Raw genomic sequence first — 21,505 nt, 5'->3', positions numbered from 1 at the left:
CATGTAAGCATTATGTGGGATGTTAACAGACAGCAGCAAATCATAAGCATCAGAGACCATTTTAGATGTTAATGAAGGGTCTATCCATGTAAGCATTATGTGGGTTAACTTCTTATGGGCAGGTGGGACGTTAGCGTCCCACCTGGCCAACATCCAGTGAAATTGCAGAGCGCGAAATTCAAACTACAGAATTATAAATATTTAACTTTCATGAAATCACAAGGGTAATACATCAAAGTAAAGCTTAAATTCTTGTTAATCCAGCCGCTGTGTCAGATTTCAAAAAGGCTTTACGGCGAAAGCACACCATGCGATTATCTGAGGACAGCGCCCCGCATACAAAAGCATATTTCAACCAGGCTGGTGCGCCACAAAAGTCAGAAATAGCTATATAATAAATGCCTTACCTTTGATGATCTTCTTCTGTTGGCACTCCAAAAGGTCCCAGATACATCACACATTGTCATTTTGTTCAATAATGTCCTTCTTTATATCCATAAAAACTCAGTTTAGCTGGCACTTCAGTCAATAATCCACCCAGTTTCCCCTCCATCAAAATGCATACAAAATGAATCCCAAACGTTACTAATAAACTTTTCCGAACAAGTCAAAACTTTTATAAATCAAACCTTAGGTACCCTAATACATAAATAAACAATCAAATTTAAGACGGAGAATCGTTAGTGTCTTTACCAGAGAAAAATACCAAAGAACGTGCTCTCTTCGACGCGCTTGGAAACACTACAGCCAAAATGGGAGCCACCTAGAAAAATTACAATTTCTGGCTCAGTTTTCCAAAAAACCAGCATGAAACTCTTTCTAAAGACTTGACATCTAGTGGAAGCCCTAGGAACTGCAATCTGGGAGGATTTTGCCTTAATAAAAGTAATAAAAGTGACAGCCATTGTGACAGTCAATAAAAGTGACAGCCATTGAAAACAGTGGTAGGCTGAAAACTTTTTTTTATTGGGATGGTTTGTCCTCGGGGTTTCGCCTGCCATATCAGTTCTGTTATACTCAGACATAATGTTAACAGTTTTAGAAACTTTAGAGTGTTTTCTATCCAAATCTATCCATTTTGCAGTTTGAATGTTCAGAGGCCAGTTGTCAGGAATTTATTACAGATTTTGGACTTTTGAGAAGGTACTCAGAACTACACGTGCATCTCTGCCTAAAAGGCCACTGGAATTCGGTGCCTTATATCTTTTCAGATTAGTGATGTTTTCAAATGTCATTATCTGCTGACTAACAGCTGTGAACAGACAAACACGTAGATAGTAGAGGTTGTGTCCTTTCAGGTGATGTGTAACATTCTAACTCCAAATTATTTAGAATATGTTCACACAAATGCAATTACATCAGCAGTTCAAAATAACTCAAAAAGGAGATCTGTAAAGCTATCTAAAGGGTTTAGGTGAAAGGATACTTGTGTTGCGCTGGAATAGCCCCAAAAGTAAACCAAGGGCACATCAAACACTTTCAGGTATTTGACCTTTGTGTTCCAGCCAGGCCTGATTTAAAACGCCCAGACAGTGTTGAGTTGCCAGTCAATGATGTTGGTTTGCCAGATTGGGTTACATTGAGAGACACTGACCTGCAAGTTTCTTCTTGAGCCTCTCGATCTCTTCGTTGAGCTTCTTCATCTCCTTGTCTCGGCCCTGGGTGGAGGCCCCACGGCCAGGCCCGTGGAGAGACTGCACAGCCTGAGTGGACTCTGGAGTGGGTCAGAGAGGGCAAGAAACACAGGTCAAGGGTCAGAAGTCATGTTCACTTTAAACTGTGGGTCACTAAGGGTGTGTATCAAGGGTGTCTGTGTGTGCATGTTTCTCCTGGCCTCGCTGGTGTGTGTCTACGCATGCGATCTGTGTGTGTGTGTTTCTTTTTGCCCTCTCACCCTGCAGCTTGCGACTCAGCTCTTGCTTCTCCTGCTCCAGCTGGCGGATCCTCCTCTCGAAAACCTCCACCCCCAGCTCCCTCTCCTGGTCCCTGGGACCGCCCTCCTGGGAGCCCCCGTCGGACAGGCCGGCTCTGTTGACGCTGCCGCAGTCCGAGAAGCAGCTGTCCGTGGTGTAGGTGAAGCCCACGAAGGGCAGGTGCTGGCCAGTGAAGCCGGTGTGCGTAACTGGAGGGGCAATGTCCTGTTGGGTAGGAGAGAGGAAGAGAGAGAGAGAGATCGGTTAGAGTCGAACAGCCAAACTGACCAAGGGAAGAAGTAATTAAACTACTGAGGTCGTGGAGGACAAAAACACTTCTGTTTTTCATTTTTAACCAGGTACCTGGGACTATAACTGAGTGTCTTTCGCTGGCCAATCAGTGAAATAGAGTTCATTCACTTTAGCTTGGCTGGCTAGCTGTTTCCAGTTAGCATTAATTAGCTAGCTCCTTTCCAGTTAGTGTTAACTAGCTAGCTTGAGTCTAGGTAGCATTTGCTAGTTAGCTATTTTTCTGTAATCTTTAGCTAGATGGCTTGTTTCCCCAAGCCCACCCACCGGGTTTTTAAGAATATCGTCGTCTACGTCGAAGTTGGAGGTGTCAGATGGGGAGCTGACGTCGGGGATGTAGGGCGCCTCGGTGGAGCGGATGTGATCCCAGTCGATGCCAGCGAAGAATGGGTGGTCCTTGAAGTCACCGATACCGTTCTGGCCCAGGCGGCGCTCGCGGCCGCAGATGAGATTCGAGATCAGGTCCTTGGCGTCCTCCGACACATCACTGATGTTTGAGGGGAACTGGAAACGCTCCTGTAAGAGAGCAGGGAAGAGAGGAAGAGGGGAATCAGGACTTAAAATCTCCTTTATAGTGTCAATAGCATTCATTACAAAAACACTCACATATAAATATCTGCAAAAGAAGCAGGAGGGGATGAAAAAAAAAAAAGAATGGGGGTGAAAGTGAGAGGGGGAGCGATGAAGGAGAGTTCAGAGAAAGAGGGGGTAACATTAGGGAGCCTGACCAAATGAGGCACAGGAACGGCAAAGGAAGTAGAAGGAGGACAACAGAGTGAGACCAACAAAGAGAAAGTCAGAAAGACCGCAGGAAAAGGGCAAATCAACAGAATTTCAGCGATATACAGTGCCTTCAGAAAATATTCATACACCTCGACTTATTCCAAATGTTTTGTTACAGCCTGAATTCAAAAATATATACACTGCTCAAAAAAATAAAGGGAACACTTAAACAACACAATGTAACTCCAAGTCAATCACACTTCTGTGAAATCAAACTGTCCACTTAGGAAGCAACACTGATTGACAATAAATTTCACATGCTGTTGTGCAAATGGAATAGACAACAGGTGGAAATTATAGGCAATTAGCAAGACACCCCCAATAAAGGAGTGGTTCTGCAGGTGGGGACCACAGACCACTTCTCAGTTCCTATGCTTCCTGGCTGATGTTTTGGTCACTTTTGAATGCTGGTGGTGCTTTCACTCTAGTGGTAGCATGAGACGGAGTCTACAACCCACACAAGTGGCTCAGGTAGTGCAGCTCATCCAGGATGGCACATCAATGCGAGCTGTGGCAAGAAGGTTTACTGTGTCTGTCAGCGTAGTGTCCAGAGCATGGAGGCGCTACCAGGAGACAGGCCAGTACATCAGGAGACGTGGAGGAGGCCGTAGGAGGGCAACAACCCAGCAGCAGGACCGCTACCTCCGCCTTTGTGCAAGGAGGAGCAGGAGAAGCACTGCCAGAGCCCTGCAAAATGACCTCCAGCAGGCCACAAATGTGCATGTGTCTGCTCAAACGGTCAGAAACAGACGCCATGAGGGTTCTGCCTGTAGTGTGGTTTTCCACTTTAATTTTGAGTGTGACTCCAAATCCAGACCTCCATGGGTTGATAAATTAGATGTCCATTGATTATTTTTGTGTGATTTTGTTGTCAGCACATTCAACTATGTAAAGAAAAAAGTATTTAATAAGATTATTTCTTTCATTCAGATCTAAGATGTGTTGTTTAAGTGTTCCCTTTATTTTTTTGAGCAGTATATATATATACTATATATATATAAAATCAGCCACCTCCACACAATACTCCATAACGAAAAAGTGAAAACATGTTTTAAGAATTGTTTGTTAATTTATTGAGAATGTAATACAGAAATAACTAACTTACATAAATATTCATTTGGGCAGTGATTATAGCTGCGAGTCTTTCTGGGTATGTCTCTCAGAGCTTTCCACACTTGGATTGTGCAACATTTGCACATTTTTATTGAAAATAATTGTTCAAGCTGTGTCAAAATGGTTGTTAATCATTGCTAGACAACAATTTTGGACCAGTGTTTTAGGGTATTGTCCTGCTGAAAGGTGAATTAATTTCTGGTGGAAAAGCAGACAACCAGGTTTCCTCTAGGATTTTGTCTGTGCTTAGCTCCACTACATTTCTTTTCCATCCTGAAAAACTCAAATCCTAAATGCTAGAATTGCTAAAAAACAGCCAATCTGACCATTTACAATAAAAACCTTGAACCCACCTTTCCCTAAATATGTGTATTTTACACTAGCAGTATTAATAGACAAATATAACAAAATACAAAAACTGATCCTCAAAGCACCATGAAGGTCACAATGACCATATGTATATTTAACCGGGCCTCGAGGAACACAAATAGCCAACCAGTTTAATAAATAAATGTAACAACAAAAGCGTGGCCTCATTGGACCCCCCCCTTCGAACCAATGTCATTTGGTTGTGTTTATGAAGGTATTCGGCAACATTCGAATACGAAATGTAAATACTTGAAAGAACATAATTTCATTCATTTGTTAATGTAGGCTATATAGTGCATTCGGAAAGTATTCAGACCCCTTGACTTAACCACATTTTGTAACATTACAGCCTTATTCTAAAATTGATTAAATATGTTCTCAATCTACACACAATACCCCATAATGACAATGCGAAAACAGGTTCAGAAATGTTTTGAAAAATAAAAAATATACATACCTTACCTACATAAGTGTTCAGACCCTTTGAAATGAGACTAGAAATTGAGCTCAGGTGCATCCTGTTTCCATGGATAATCCATGAAATGTTTCTACAACTTGATTGGAGACCACCTGCGGTAAATTCAATTGACTGGACATGATTTGGGAAGGCACACAAGGTCTATATAAGGCCCCACATTTGACAGTGCATGTCAGAGCAAAAACCAAGCCATGAGGTCGAAGGAATTGTCCGTAGAGCTCAAAGACAGGATTGTGTCGAGGCACAGACATGGGGAAGGGTACCAAAACATTTCTGCAGCATTGAAGGTCCCCAAGAACACAGTGGCCTCCATCATTCCTAAATGGAATTAGTATGGAACCACCAAGACTCTTCCTAGAGCTGGCCGCCCAGCCAAACTGAGCAATCGGGGGAGAAGGGCCTTGGTCAGGGAGGTGACAAAGAAGGTGACCAAGAACCCGATGGTCACTCTGACAAAGCTCCAGAGTTCCACTAAGATGGAGAACATTCCAGAAGGACAACCATCTCTGCAGCACTCCACCAATCAGGCCTATATGGTAGAGTGGCCATACGGAAGCCACTCCTCAGTAAAAAGGCACATGACAGCCCACTTGGAGTGTGCCAAAATTCCCTGGTCTGATGAAACCAAGATTGAATTCTTGGCCTGAATGCCAAGCGTCACGTCTGGAGGAAACCTGGCACCATCCCTACGGTGAAGCATGGTGGTGGCAGCATCATGCTGTGGAGATGTTTTTCAGCAGCGGGGGACTGGAAGACTAGTCAGGATCGAGGGAAAAAAAACTGCGCAAAGTACATTGAGATCCTTTATGAAAACCTGCTCCAGAGCACTCAGGACCTCAGACAATGACCCTGAGCACACAGCCAAGACAACACAGTAGTGGCTTCGGGACAAGTCTCTGAATGTCCTTGAGTGGCCCAGCCAAAGCTCGGAATTGAACCTGATCGAACATCTCTGGAGAGACTAGAAAATAGCTGTGCATCTAACCTGAAAGAGCTTGAGAGGATCTGCAGAGAAGAATGGGAGACACTCTCCAAATAAAGGTGTGCCAAGCTTGAAGCGTCACATCCAAGAAGACTCGGGGCTGTAATCGATGCCAAAGCTGCTTCAACAAAGTAAAGGGTCTGAATACTTACGTAAATGTGACATTTTGTCATTATGGAGCATTTTGTGTAGATTGATGAGGGGGAAAAAAACAATTTAATAAATTTTAGAACAAGGCTGTAATGTAACAAAATGTGGAAAAAGTCAAGTGGTCTGAATACTTTCCAAATGCATTGTACATCATTTCAAATACAAAATTGATTTCACTCGTGGAGTGCCTTTGTTTCAACTATGAAACAAAAAGCATGTGCATTAAGACAATCTGTTCAATTGTTTGGCAAAAATAGGTTAATTAGAAACCTTGAAATCTGCTCTTTCTAGTAGGGTATAGCAATCAAAACATCTGGCCTGCATGGACCTCTGTAGAATGATATGGAAGGAGTGCTCTTTGGTAAGGTCCTTGCTTCTTTGTCAATGCACGCTGTCAATACGTTCTCCGCAGGTCATCAGGCTCTCCATTCAACAATTTATCATTTTGTCACCCATCAGACTATTGTCAATTTAATGTTGTCTTTAGGCCACATCTACTATTATTATTATTATTATTATTATTATATGTGTGGAATTAGTTTCAATAATGTTTAGGTGTAGTCTGGATGGGCCAGCAACTTGTCTTCCAGTCAGGTTTCTTATGACCTATTTTAACATAATAAATGCATTTATTTAGGAAGGTATTATTTATTATGGAATATTTTTACAATTGAAATATCAACAGTCAAAATGACCATCATGGCCATTCTAGCAGTTATGCAATTCTGGCACTCCGCATGTTAACAATTACAAGCATGCCCATAACATGATGCAGCCGCCACAATGCTTGAAAATATGGAGAGTGGTACTAAGTAATGTATTTAGGGCAGAATGTTAACTGCATTGCCACATTTTTTGCAGCATTACTTTAGTGCCTTGCTGCAAACAGGATGCATGTTTTGGAATATTTTTATTCTGTACAGTCTTTCTTCTTCTCCCTCTGTCAATTAGGTTGGTATTGTGGAGTAACTACAGTCGTGGCCAAAAGTTTTGAGAATGACAAATATTAATTTACACAAAGTTTGCTGCTTCCGTGTCTTTAGATATTTTTGTCAGATGTTACTATGGAACACTGAAATATAATTACAAGCATTTCATAAGTCTCAAAGGCTTTTATTGACAATTACATGAAGTGTTGACTCTTCTTTTTCAAGACCTCTGCAATCCGCCCTGACATGCTGTCAATTAACTTCTGGGCCACATCCTGACTGATGGCAGCCCATTCTTGCATAATCAATGCTTGGAGTTTACCAGAATTTGTGGGTTTTTGTTTGTCCACCCGCCTCTTGAGGATTGACCACAAGTTCTCAATGGGATTAAGGTCTGGGGAGTTCCCTGGCCATGGACCCAAAATATCGATGTTTTGTTCCCAGAGCCACTTAGTTATCATTTTTACCTTATGGCAAGGTGCTCCATCATGCTGGAAAAGGCAATGTTCGTCACCAAACTGTTCATGGATGGTTGGGAGAAGTTGCTCTCGGAGGATGTGTTGGTACCATTCTTTATTCATGGCTGTGTTCTTAGGCAAAATTGTGAGTGAGCCCACTCCCTTGGCTGAGAAGCAACCCCACACATGAATGGTCTCAGGATGCTTTACTGTTGGCATGACACAGGACTGATGCTAGCTCACCTTATCTTCTCCAAACAAGCTTTTTTCTGGATGCCCCAAACAATCAGAAAGGGGATTCATCAGAGAAAATGACTTTACCCCAGTCCTCAGCAGTCCAATCCCTGTACCTTTTGCAAAATATCAGTCTGTCCCTGATGTTTTTCCTGGAGAGAAGTGGCTTCTTTGCTGCCTTTCTTGACACCAGGCCATCCTCCAAAAGTCTTCGCCTCACTGTGCATGCAGATGCACTCACACCTGCCTGCTGCCATTCCTGAACAAGCTCTGCACTGGTGGTGCCCTGATCCTGGCGCTTGCTGGACTTTCTTGGGCGCCCTGAAGCCTTCTTCACAACAATTCAACCGTTCTCCTTGAAGTTCTTGATGATCCGATAAATGGTTGATTTAGGTGCAATCTTACTGGCAGCAATATCCTTGCCAGTGAAGCCTTTTTTTGTGCAAAGCAATGACGGCACGTTTCCTTGCAGGTAACCATGGTTGACAGAGGAAGAACAATGATTCCAAGCACCACCCTCCTTTTGAAGCTTCCAGTCTGTTATTCGAACTCAATCAGCACGACAGAGTAGTCTCCAGCCTTGTCCTCGTCAACACTCACACCTGTGTTAACGAGAGAATCACTGACATGATGTCAGCTGGTCTTTTTGTGGCAGGGCTGAAATGCAGTGGAAATGTTTTTTGTGGATTCAGGTCATTTGCATGGCAAAGAGGGACTTAGCAATTAACTGCAATTCATCTGATCACTCTTCATAACATTCTGGATTATATGCAAATTGCCATCATACAAACTGAAGCAGCAGACTTTGTGTCATTCTTAAAACCTTTGGCCAGGACTGTACAATGCTGTTGATCCAACTGTTGTAAAGTCACCAGTGGCCTCATGGTGAAATCCCTGAGTGGTTTCCTTCCTCTCTGGCAACTGAGTTAGGAAGGATGCCTATATCTTTGTAGTAACTGGGTGTATTGACACACCATATAAAGTGTAATTAATAACTTCACCATGCATGATATTCAGTGTCTTTTTATTTTTACCCATCTACCAATAGGTGCCCTTTATGTGAGGCATTGAAAAACCTCCCTGATCTTTGTGTTTGAAATACACTGCTCGACTGAGGGACCTTACAGATAATTGTATGTGTGGGGTACAGAGATGTGGTAGTCATTCAAAAATCATGTTAAACACTATTATTGCACACAGAGTGAGTTAAGTAACTTATGTGACTTCTTAAGCACATTTTTACTCCTGAATATATTTAAGCTTGCCATAATAAAGTGTTTGAATACTTATTGACTCAAAACATTTCAGCTTTTCATTTGTAATTAATTTGTTGAAAAAAAATACATTTTTTTATATCCACTTTGACATTATGGGGTATTGTGTTTAGGCCAGTGACCCAAAAATCTCAATAAAATGGTAAATTCAGGCTGTAACAACAAAATGTGGAAAAAGTCCAGGGGTGTGAATACTTTGTGAAGGCAGTATTCTATAAACAATCTATAAACCATGACAGACTATTTCAACCCATTCATAATTAAAATGCCTGTAATATTTGATAAGTGTACCGTGTAACTGTGAAATACTGTACATTTGGAAGTAAACAATCAATAAATGGTTAAAAAAATTCATTATTCAACTGTTTGGAATATGTAGCACTTATTGCTGGCCAATAGATTCAGAAAAGGAGGCAGGAAAAGCATATGCGAGTTGCTAGCTGTCACTAAGGCAGTTTGGATGCTGATGACACACACACACAAGCTAAATTCCCTATATTGTTGCAAGCTTGTCACTAGGGCCCCCTCACTTTGTCCTGCCTCAGAGGTAGGCAACATGCTGGTCCTTAAACACAGATCTAAGACCAGATTTCCCTACCCATACCTGTGACCCAATTCTCTTGCACAGCATCCTTTCCTTGTTTTCAGGAATGGACACAAATGTGTGAAAGCATAGACTTTCAAGGCCCGCTTTCAGCTTCACCTCACCACATTGTCGCAACAAACTGAACTTTTCAAAAAAAATGTCAGCCAGTTTCCTCAAGTTTACCTCGTGGTTCATGATCTTGCCATAGGTCTCCACCAGTGACTCTGCATAGAAGGGCGTCTCCCCGTAGAGCATTTCATACATACAGACCCCCAGCGACCACCAGTCGCACTCTGGGCCGTACTTCCCCATGCCGTCCTCCATGGCCTGCAGGATCTCAGGGGAAATGTAGTCCGGAGTGCCAACAGCCACAGACGACTTTACCTGGAATAGGATAGGAAAGAGGGGGGAGAGAGGTTGGGAACTACAAATGAGGGGTGGAATTGAAGGGTTGTCAGAGAAGCACGATTTAACATTGTACTTGTAAAGAGGTCCTGCTGTGATGAAATCAGAGGTTTGTGTGTGTATAATGAGACCCTATTCAAGTGTTAAAAATCCAGTTTGAGTTGGCTCTGATATGACGGTTCAAATACTACTTGAAAAACCCACTATGGCCTTCAAGCACCTCATCAAGTTTGAACATTTAAATATTAGAAACATTTAAAAGCAAATCAAATTTTTCTGTTACATGCTCCGAATACAACAGGTGTAGACCTTACAGTGAAATGCTTACTTACAAGCCCTTAACCAACAATGCTTTAAGAAGTAAATATATATTTTTTTGAAATACAGAGTCAATGTGCGGGGGCAATGGTTAGTTGAGGTAATATGTACACAACCTTTCAAAAGTTTGAGGTCACTTAGAAATGTCCTTGTTTTTTTGTCCACTAAAACAACATCAAATTGATCAGAAATACAGTGTAGACATTGTTAATGTTGTAAATGACTATTGTAGCTGGAAACAGCAGATTTTTTATGGAATATCTACATAGGCGTACAGAGGCCCATTATCAGCAACCATCACTCCTGTGTTCCAATGGCACGTTGTGTTAGCTAATCCAAGTTATCATTTTAAAAAGGCTAATTGATCATTAGAAAACCCTTTTGCAATTATGTTAGCACAGCTGAAAACTGTTGTCCGAAGAAGCAAGTTGATACTAGTTGAGTATCTGGAGCATGAGCATTTGTGGATTCGACTACAGGCTCAAAATGTCCAGAAACAAAATAACTTTCTTCTGAAACTCGTCAGTCTATTCTTGTTCTGAGAAATGAAGGTTATTCCATACGAGAAATTGCCAAGAAACTGAAGATCTCGTACAACGCTGTGTACTACTCCCTTCACAGAACAGCGCAAACTGGCCCTAACCAGAATAGAAAGAGTGGGAGGCCCCGGTGCACAATTGAGCAAGAGGACAAGTACATTAGAGTGTCTAGTTTGAGAAACAGACACCTCACAAGTCCTCAACTGGCAGCTTCATTAAATAGTACCCGCAAAACACCAGTCTCAATGTCAACAGTGAAGAGCTGACTCCAGGATGCTGGCCTTCTAGGCAGAGTTCCTCTGTCCAGAGACTGTTCTTTTGCCCATCTTAATCTTTATTTTTGAAACATTGTTCAATAAAACCTTGGCCTGTTAGCGCTCAGCTAACCGCTTGTAATTCCCTTACACCATGTCATAAAAAACATTAGGAACTATGAGCCCTTGTCTCCATCCCAAACAGCACACTAATTCCCTATATAGTTCACTACTTTTGACAAGAGCCTTATGGGCCCTGGTCAAAGGTAGTGGACTACAGTGGCTTGCAAAAGTATTCACCCCCTTCACATTTTTCCTATTTTGTTGCCTTACAACCTGGAATTAAAATAAATTTTTGGGGGGTTTGTGTCATTTGATTTACACAACATGCCTAACACTTTGAAGATGCAAAATACTTTTTATTGTGAAACAAGAAGATAAAAAATTGAAAAACTTGAGCGTGCATAACTATTCACCCCCCCAAAAGCCAATACTTTGTATAGCCACCTTTTTGCAGCAATTACAGCTGCGTGTCTCTTGGGGTATGTCTCTATAAGCTTGACACATCTAGCCACTGGGATTTTTGCCCATTCTTCAAGGCAGAACTGCTTCAGCTCCTTCAACTTGGATGGCTTCCGCTGGTGTACAACAATCTTAAGTCATACCACAGATTCTCAATTGGATTGAGGTCTGGGCTTTGACTAGGCCATTCCAAGACATTGAAATGTTTCCCCTTTAACCACTCGAGTGTTGCTTTAGCAGTATGCTTAGGGTCATTGACCTGCTGGAAGGTGAACCTCCGTCCCAGTCTCAAGTCTCTGGAAGACTAACAGGCTTCCCTCAAGAATTTCCCTGTATTTAGCGCCATCCATCATTCCTTCAATTCTGACCAGTTTCCCAGTCCCTGCCGATGAAAATCATCCCCACAGCATGATGCTGCCACCACCATCATGCTTCACTGTGGGGATGGTGTTCTCGGGATGATGAGAGGTGTTGGGTTTGCCTAAGACATAGCATTTACCTTGATGGCAAAAAAGCTCAATTGTAGTCTCATCTGACCAGAGTACCTTCTTCCATATGTTAGGGGAGTCTCCTACATGCCTTTTGGTGAACACATGTGACTTCTGAAGGTAATTGGTTGGACCAGATCTTATTAAGGGGCTTCATAGCAAAGGGGGTGTATACATATGCACACACCCCTTTTCCGGTTTTTATTTTTTAGAATTTATTGAAACAAGTCATTTTTTTCATTTCACGTCACCAATTTGGACTATTTTGTGCATGTCCATTACATGAAATCCAAAAAAAATCCATTTAAATTACAGGTTGTAATGCAACAAAATAGTAAAAACGCCAAGGGGGATGAAAACTTTTGCAAGGCACTATAGGGTGCCATTTGGGATGCAACCCTTCCATTTTACACCCGTTGAACTCTGAGGGCACTCGGCATATCAAGTCATTTACAGATGCTAGGTTTTTAAGAGGGAGACAAATCTTAATAAAAAATTAAGAGCTTGATTCCTAGACAGATTAAGCCTACTCCTGAGCTACTTTGATTTTTAATCAAGTTCAAATGGTAATTTGGCGTTGCATACACGGCTTGGACTGTCGTTAATCTTTGTGTAAGAAGTTTAATGACCAGAAGCATATAGTCAGACCTTCAAGGAAAGATTCACCCATTTTAAATGATAGATATTTTTGGGGCTTCTCTGAGCATGTTCTATAGATTCTCCGGGTCATTTCATGTTTTCATGAGCTCTTGCCGTTCACGCAGGAAGATTTACAGCTGGTATGACATAGCATTGTGATAAAGCCACTCTCACTAGACCAGAAGTTAATAGAAAGATGACTTTTAGATCGCAAAAATGTCTATCGTACATGTCAGATTTCAATGCTGGCCGATGTCAAAGAGGAAGATTGTATTTTCTTGAATGAGCCATTGATCCTTTTTTTCCCCCTATCTTCTTACATGGAGAAATGTGTAATTTAGAGGGTCCATCACATTTCTCCTATTGCATGGTGCTGCCCAGTTGCTCAGAGAGCAGAATCCTGAGTGGCTTTGTGGGAAATGTAGGAAACTGCAAAGTCAGAGGAAGCTTGGGGAGAGGATTGAGCATCCTTGGAGGGTATTTTTACCATGCTGCGTGACGCTCCTCAGCTCGGCAACAATAACAACGGTGGTGGCCCTGTTTCCCCCTAAGGCAGATTCCAACTTTAAACAACACTGATTAAAAATATAATTTTTACTTATTGGCTAAACACAAATTGAGCATATTTCTTGTTGTCAGTTAATCAGGTTCTGTGAAAGACACTAAAGTGAAGCCCCCTAAATCTGATTATATAGCCACCATTACCATTTTAATCTACTAAAACTGGGTGATGATGTTAGCTGCTGTGGAGTGTGAAACAGTTTGTGTGTAAACTGTTCTGTAGATATGTCCTCGTTGGTGCGCATCGGTCTAAAGTTGCTGCTGCTGCAGCAGGGTGAAGCTGCCCCTAGACGCTGATCGTGCATCGGTTATGCATTTCCCCCCACAAATGGTTAAGGTTAAGATTGGGGGAAGGGAAAGCTGATCCTAGATCTGTTCCTAGGGAAAACTTCACCCGGAGTGCTGCTGCTGCACAGTTCTGCAAGACTGTTGCATTTGAATGTGGCTTCTACTTCTGCTACTAGTTCTATATAAGACTGTTCAGGTCCTTGTTGCATGTAAATAATTAGAATCTATTGTAATCTCTAGTCATTCTATTTCTATGGTTGGAAGTATTTACTGTAAGTCACTCCTCATTGACATCTTCATTGACCTGACTAAAGCGTAAGAGTCTCTTATTGACCACTCTGTCTGCATGCTAAATAGCACCACATCCCCTATAGATCCATTTACCAGCCCGTCATGAAAAGTAGCGAGTGCAGTTCATCATCAGAAACCTCTGTTTACCAAGCAGTGGATACAAATCACATGCAACTTCATCATCGCATATGTCAGAGGAGGATGGATTACCTAGCAAGTTAGCGAGGCAAGGTAAAATATCACAAAGAGCTAGATAAAGCCAGAGGCAGTCAAGCTTGTTTTCATGGTCATCACCCACTCACTTAAGTTTGTCAAGGTCCCGACTTTAAATGTTAAGCTATCATGCTACAGAGCTTTTTGGTACCGGGATGCGCATGCATCATCCGAACGTGATGCTTTCTAGTAAACGAATAAGGGCTCTGGTCAAAAGCAGTGTACTTTATATGGAAAAGGATGCCATTTGGGAAACAGTGTCAGGCAGTTAGAAAAAAAGCCTGAACTTCTGTATATTGCATTCTATGCTTGTGACGTATTTTGAAGATGAGGCATAGCCTGTGGGGTTATGTCATTGTCACAGGTGTACACGTGACACACACATACAGTAGTAGAAGCATAGTGAGCTACAGCCTTCCCTGTAGCTCAGTTGGTAGAGCATGGTGTTTGCAACACCAGGGTTGTGGGTTCGATTCCCACGGGGGGCCAGCACAGAAAAAAATGTATGAAATTGTATGAAATGTATGCATTCACTACTGTAAGTCGCTCTGGATAAGAGCGTCTGCTAAATGACTAAAATGTAAAAAAATAGTGCTTTCCTGTCTATTGGAGCTAAGGGGCTAGTATGTCTAGAGAAAGAGAGGCTTCAAGTCCTATGGGTCTAGAGAGGTTTACATTGCTCCAGGGGCACTGCACTGTAGGTGACCCTGTGATGCATCCATCCTCTCTCAACCTGGAGCTGTACCCTTCATATGTCTACCTGTCCATGGCGTACTATTTTGATCGTGATGACCAGGCCCTGAACAACTTTTTCAAAAACCTGTCCCACGAAGAGCATGAGTACGCTGAGAAGCTGATGATCTGTATTGTTTCCTAGCAGTGGCAATCTCCCTCTGGAAGCAGTTTGCAGTGCCAGTGCTGTTCAGTGTGTTCTTTTTACCATGCTGTCCGTAGCTCCTCAGCTCGGCATCAAAAACAATGGTGGTGGGGCAGCCAGTGGAGCGGTTTCCCCCTAAGGCAGATTCCAACTTTAAACAATTTTACTTATTGGCTAAATCTGTGTGTGTGTGTGTGTGTGTGTGTGTGTGTGTGTGTGTGTGTGTGTGTCTGACTGACCGTGCCGTCCAGCATCATCTTCAGGCAGGAGCCAAAGTCGGCCAACCGGATGTGGCCATTCATGTCTAGCAGCACGTTGTCTGGCTTGATATCTCTGGAGGAGGAGGAGGTAGAGTGAGGTAGAGAGGTAGAGAGAGAGAGCGGTAGAGAGGTAGAGAGAGACAAATGGTTCGGATTGGCCATGTCTCCTCTCCACCGATATATAGCCCTGTATATAATTGTGACATTGTCTTAAAGATTACCTTAAAGTGCATCGGATAAAATGTACGGCTCAATACACACACCCTCCCCTCAACATTTCTCTCCCGGGTGGCTGTCTGAGCTGAACAACTCGCCATTGTTCATCCACCGTCCCTCTCTCTCTCTCCCCCGTTCCCCCTCTATTCCCGCTCCATGGCAGTGCCCTCTGTTTTACTAATCCTGGCACCATGCTGGGCACAGTGGGAACGGCATGAACACCTAAACACAAACATCCCAACGCAAACTAACACACACACACACACACCTTTGTTCATACATTTCTCTTTACAGATACTCATTCCCTCTCTCTCTCCCACAAACCGAAGCATCCACACACAACCATTAGAGTAGAGAACAAACAAAGTGTAAGGTGGTGTGTTTGTCAATCAGTGCACTAAAGCAATCTACCATGGCTCCTTTATTTTCACAGTTCTTTTATCCTTTAAACAACTACTATGATGGTTGTAGCCATCAATTGTCCCATTAACCCTTTACACCTGACAAGACTGAATCCAAACATTACCACTGCTTATTTTGTGTGACATTTTACAGTACTTTTCACCGCATTTGTTGATAACGAAACCTGAAAATACTGCGGATACATTTAGTAACATGATAAGAATATTCCTGGAAAATGTGGGAATCAGTTGAAGTCGGTGGTTCCCAACTTCTTCCATTTAAGAATGATGGAGGCCACTGCGTTCTTGGGGCCCTTCAATGCTGCAAAAAACATTTTTGTACCTTTCCCCAGATCTGTGCCTTGACACTATACTGTCTGAGCTCTACGGACAATTCCTTCGACTTCATAGCTTGGTTTCTCTTCTGACATGCACTGACAACTGTTGGACCTTATATTGACAGCTGTGTGCCTTCCAAATAATGTCCAATCAATTGAATTTACCACAGGTGGACCCCAATCAAGTTGTAGAAACATCTCAGGGATGATCAATGGAAACAGGATGCACTTGAGCTCAATTTAGTCTCATAACAAAGTGGCTGTATATATATATATATATATACATATATATATATATACAGCCACTTTGTTATGAGACTAAATTGAGCTCAAGTGCATCCTGTTTCCATTGATCATCCCTGAGATATAGAGATATATATATATATCACACAGTTGAAGTTTACATACACCTTAGCCAAATGCATTTAAACTCAGTTTTTCACAATTCCTGACATTTAATCCTAGTAAAAATTCCCTGTCTTAGGTCAGTTAGGATCACCACTTTATTTTAAGAATGTGAAATGTCAGAATAATAGTAGAGAGAATGATTTATTTCAGCTTTAAATTTCTTTCATCACATTCCCAGTGGGTCAGAAGTTTGCATACACTCAGCATTTGGTAGCATTGCCTTTCAATTGGTTAACTTGGGTCAAACGTTTCAGGTAGACTTCCACAAGCTTCCCACAATAAGTTGGGTTAATTTTGGCCCATTCCTCCTGACAGAGCTGGTGTAACGGAGTCAGGTTTGTAGGCCTCCTTGCTCACACACACTTTTTCCAGTTCTGCTCACACATTTTCTATGGGAATGAGGGCAGGGCTTTGTGATGGCCACTCAAATACCTTGACTTTGTTGTCCTTAAGCCATTTTGCCACAACTTTGGAAGTACGCTTGGGGTCATTGTCCATCTGGAAGACACATTTGCCACCAAGCTTTAACTACATGTCTTGAGATGTTGCTTCAATATATCCACATAATTTCGTTCCCTCATGATGCCATCTATTTTGGGAAGTGCACCAGTTCCCCCTGCAGCAAAGCACCCCCACAACATGATACTGCCACCCCCGTGCTACACGGTTGGGATGGTGTTCTTCGGCTTGCAAGCCTCCCCTTTTCCTCCAAATATAACGATGGTCATTATGGCCAAAACGTTTTTTTTTTTTTTATCAGACCAGAGGACATTTCTCCAAAAAGTACGATCTTTGTCCCAATGTGCACTTGCAAACCGTAGTCTGGCTTTTTGATGGTGGTTTTGGAGGAGTGGCTTCTTCCTTGCCGAGCGGCCTTTCAGGTTATGTCAATATAGGACTCGTTTTACTGTGGATATAGATACATTTGTACCTGTTTCCTCCAGCATCTTCACAAGGTCCTTTGCTGTTGTTCTGGGATTGATTTGCACTTTATTGCACCAAAGTACGTTCATCTCTAGGAGACGGAACGCGTCTCCTTCCTGAGCGGTATGACGGCTGCGTGGTCCCATGGTGTTTATACTAGCGTATTATTGTAGTACCTTCAGGCGTTTGGCAATTGCTCCCAAGGATGAACCAGACTTGTGGAGGTTTACAATTTTCTTTGAGGTCTTGGCTGATTTCTTTTGATTTTCCCATGATGTCAAGCAAAGAGGCACTGAGTTTGAAGGTAGGCACTGAGTTTGAAGGTAGGCCTTGAAATACATCCACAGGTACACCTCCAATTGACTCAAATGATGTCAATTAGCCTATCAGAAGCTTCTAAAGCCATGACATCATTTTCTGGAATTTTCCCAGCTGTTTAAAGGCACAGTCAACTTAGTGTATGTAAACTTCTGACCCACTGGAATTGTGATACAGTGAATTATAAGTGAAATAATCTGTCTGGAAACAATTGTTGGAAAAATGACTTGTGTCATGCAAAGTAGATGTCCTAACAGACTTGCCAAAACTATAGTTCATTAACAAGAAATTTGTGGAGTGGTTGAAAAACGAGTTTTAATGACTCCAACCTAAGTGTATGTAAGCTTCCGACTTCAACTGTAGATGCAACATAGGACCAAAACATTACAAGGGTTTGAGTGAGAGGACTAACTGGTGTCTCTAAGTGGCCACACACCTCTCCAAAGTGGGCACAGACCCCAAGTAATTTCAATTTACTTTTATGACTTGACGAAAAGTCAACTAGAAACTACTTTTTGAGCTCTCCTTGCTTTGCCGTTAAGAGCAAGCACACTTGCAGTTGTTTCCCTTGGAACACATCCCTGCAATCACACAATTGCTGTTGTTGTTTACGCAATCCAAAAACGGTCCATTATAAATCGTACCCTGGTTCAGGTGGCCATGATTTTAAAGCTTATTCTATTGCCAACATGACTCGCTAAGTCATAAAATACGATCTTACAGTGTTAGGCTTTCACAAGGCAATTCAGAGAACCAGATCGTAATGTCGGTGCGGAGAGAAAGGAGTCATGAGTGCATTCAGGTGTGTGTGCCGTGGCAAATTTTCTTCGCAATAATTCTGTTCAGAACAATCTAGGGTATGACGCCAGGTAATCCTGTAACTGTGCATCGAACATAGTGATCATAAACATTTACACTGTATACAAAAGGAGATTTATGATTTGGAAATGTGAAATACATATTTGAACTCGCTTTCATGACATCAGAGGTTATTTATTAGAATCTTCAAAGTCTCATCTTTCAAAATACATTGAGTCATCAGCATTTCCCACACTCAGACAACAACAAAAAAATGCAAAAGTTGCCCTACAGGGAGGGATGGGGACAACTTCCTGTCACACGTGGTGCTCAAATTCAAAACGGTTGTCAGTCAAAACCCATACCGCACCGTGAAGCGCAGAGCCAGAGCTCTGACAATTACTGTACAGCCTCTACGTTCCAATTTAAGCACATATCTGCCATTTTCAACCCGTGTACAGGTACGAGTGTAAAGGGTTAACAATCACTCATATTCGCAAACGTATTTCATTTCAAACTTCACATTTCTCTAGTATAGGCTACTTATCGCAACGAATGATATCAGCAAAATGCCTGCAATAACTAATCGATAAAGTCAGTGAATCATTTTCGGTTTATAGTCCCAGCTCTAGTGTGTGTGTGTGTGTGTGTGTGTGTGTGTGTGTGTGTGTGTGTGTGTGTGTCGGAGTGTGTCGGAGTGTGTGTGTGACAGAGAGAAAGTAGGCTTCAACCAACACCTTCATTCTCTCGTTCTGTTGCTCCCTCTCTCTCACACTTCATCTCTCTCCCTCTCCCATCGTTCCCCTTCTATCCCACCCTCCATCTCTTTCCCTCCCTCCCTCTGTTGATTAATCTTGTCCCTCTCCCTCAGTTTCCCCCTCTATCTCACTGCAGTACATCAGTCTAATACGGCCCGTTCCATTTTGGCCCTTGGCCCCTCCGGTGTTCCCAAATCTGAAAGGATGCCATAGGGGGAAAACCAATATGCAGAAGGCTCCACTTAGCCCAATTGGAAAGCCCACATTGTGGGCGATTACACCTACCTATCCCATTCAGATGGGTAGGGGCTAAGGGAAAAGGACTACAAGTCAAAATGGTACCAGACCCTTCCTCTCTCTGGCTGTGGTCAAATTCCCTCCCCGTTCAGTCCTCCTTACAGATTCCAAAGCATTAGATCAAATGCAAATAGTCTGGGTAGCCATTTGATTAGAAGTTCAGGAGTCTTATGGCTTGGGTGTAGAAGCTGTTTAGAAGCCTCTTGGACCTAGACTTGGCGCTCCGGTACCACTTGCCGTGCGCTGGCAGAGAACAATCTATGACTAGGGTGGCTGGAGTATTTGATGATTTTTAGGGCCTTCCTCTGACACCACCTGGTATAGAGGACCTGGATGGCAGGAAGCTTGGTCCCGGTGATGTACTGGGCCGTATGCGCGCACACACACCCACACTGGGGCGGCAGGTAGCCTAGTGGTACCCTCTGTAGTGCCTTGCAGTCTGAGGCTGAGCAGTTGCCATACCAGGCAGTGATGCAACCCATCAGGATGCTCTCGATAGTGCAGCTGTAAAATCTTTTGAGGATCCATGCCAAACACTTTAAGACTCCTGAGGGGGAATAGGTTTGTGTAAGCATGGGGCTTACAGGGAGTTTTTCAGCACAATCATCAAATAAGTCCCTTCTTTCCTTTTTAAATCCATGAGGGGGAGTGAACAAGTGCACACTTCGGGGAGAAGGGTAGAGTAATAAAGAATGGGAGAGCAGCCTCTGTCTGTGGGTCGGGCAGGAAGGAAGGAGCAGCGCAGGATGGCTGGCCAGGACTCCATTGCCCAGGGGGCATTGCTTCCAGGAAAAGACTCTTCCATATCCCACAACCAGACATATCCCTGGCATCAGGTACGGGGCCAGTCATGTGGGGAGAGACCCCCTCACACACACACACACACTTCAGCACTTCCACACTCAGTTCCCTCTCAGAGAGAGCTCTGCCTACTCTGTACCTGTTACAGATTCACATCCACACACAACTTTCTTCAAACACTTCCAGAGCGAGATCTGCCTTTCTATATAATCGGTCACAGATACACTGACACACACACATCCCTCTTACCTGTGTACGTAGTGTTGTTGGTGTATAGAGTGGATGGCCAGCACCATCTCGGCCACATAAAACTTGGACATGTCCTCTGGGAGACGGTCCTCGAACTTACTGAGCAGGGTCAAGAGGTCACCACCCACATAGTAGTCCATCACCAGGTACTACAGAGGAGAGATGGGGTATGGGTTATATTGTGTTCACACACACAGCGGTCCATCACCAGGTACTACAGAGGAGAGACGGGTTATATTGTGTTCACACACACACACACACACACACACACACACACACACACACACACACACACACACACACACACACACACCACACACACACACAGTGGTCCATCACCAGGTACTACAGAGGAGAGACGGGTTATATTGTGTTCACACACACACAGTGGTCCATCACCAGGTACTACAGAGGAGAGACGGGTTATATTGTGTTCACACACACACAGTGGTCCATCACCAGGTACTACAGAGGAGAGACGGGTTATATTGTGTTCACACACACACAGTAGTCCATCACCAGGTACTACAGAGGAGAGACAGGGTATGGGTTACAGTGTACACACACACACACACACACAGCAGTCCATCACCAGGTATTGCAGAGATAATGGCAAAGCAAAAAATTGATTTTAGAAATTATAGCAAATTTATTCAAATAAAAAAACTGAAATTTCACATTCGCATAAGCATCCAGACCCTTTACCTAGTACTTTGTTGAAACATCTTTGGCAGCGATTACAGCCTCGAGTCTTCTTAGGTATG

General features: G+C 42.9%; 1 protein-coding gene across 10 annotated transcripts in view; it reads right to left on the bottom strand.

The window, feature by feature from the left end:
* The window catches only part of LOC106607646 (serine/threonine-protein kinase MRCK beta), a 133,488-nt gene that overhangs the window by 70,478 nt on the left and 41,505 nt on the right, over positions 1 to 21,505 (bottom strand). For 8 of the 10 annotated variants that reach the window (XR_001329245.3, XM_045720721.2, XM_045720720.2 and 5 more), the window contains 6 exons: positions 20,742 to 20,890; positions 15,213 to 15,306; positions 9,762 to 9,962; positions 2,490 to 2,738; positions 1,895 to 2,138; positions 1,595 to 1,714 (listed from right to left, as the gene is read on the bottom strand). Coding sequence is in view for 9 of the 10 variants with exons in the window: in XM_045720721.2 (XP_045576677.2) it covers positions 1,595 to 1,714; positions 1,895 to 2,138; positions 2,490 to 2,738; positions 9,762 to 9,962; positions 15,213 to 15,306; positions 20,742 to 20,890 (1,057 nt within the window). In the remaining variant the exon portion in view is untranslated. Of the gene's footprint in view, positions 1 to 1,594; positions 1,715 to 1,894; positions 2,139 to 2,489; positions 2,739 to 9,761; positions 9,963 to 15,036; positions 15,109 to 15,212; positions 15,307 to 15,454; positions 15,662 to 20,741; positions 20,891 to 21,505 lie in introns of those variants that run through there. The other 2 variants (XM_045720725.2, XM_045720724.2) reach the window with 2 other exon arrangements.

The sequence above is a fragment of the Salmo salar genome, chromosome 06 (assembly GCF_965601325.2).
Source record: "Salmo salar chromosome 06, fSalSal1, whole genome shotgun sequence".
Classification (NCBI taxonomy): Eukaryota; Metazoa; Chordata; class Actinopteri; order Salmoniformes; family Salmonidae; genus Salmo; species Salmo salar.
The sequence above is the reverse complement of the archived record's forward strand: the minus strand, read 5'-3'. Positions and strand labels throughout refer to the sequence as shown.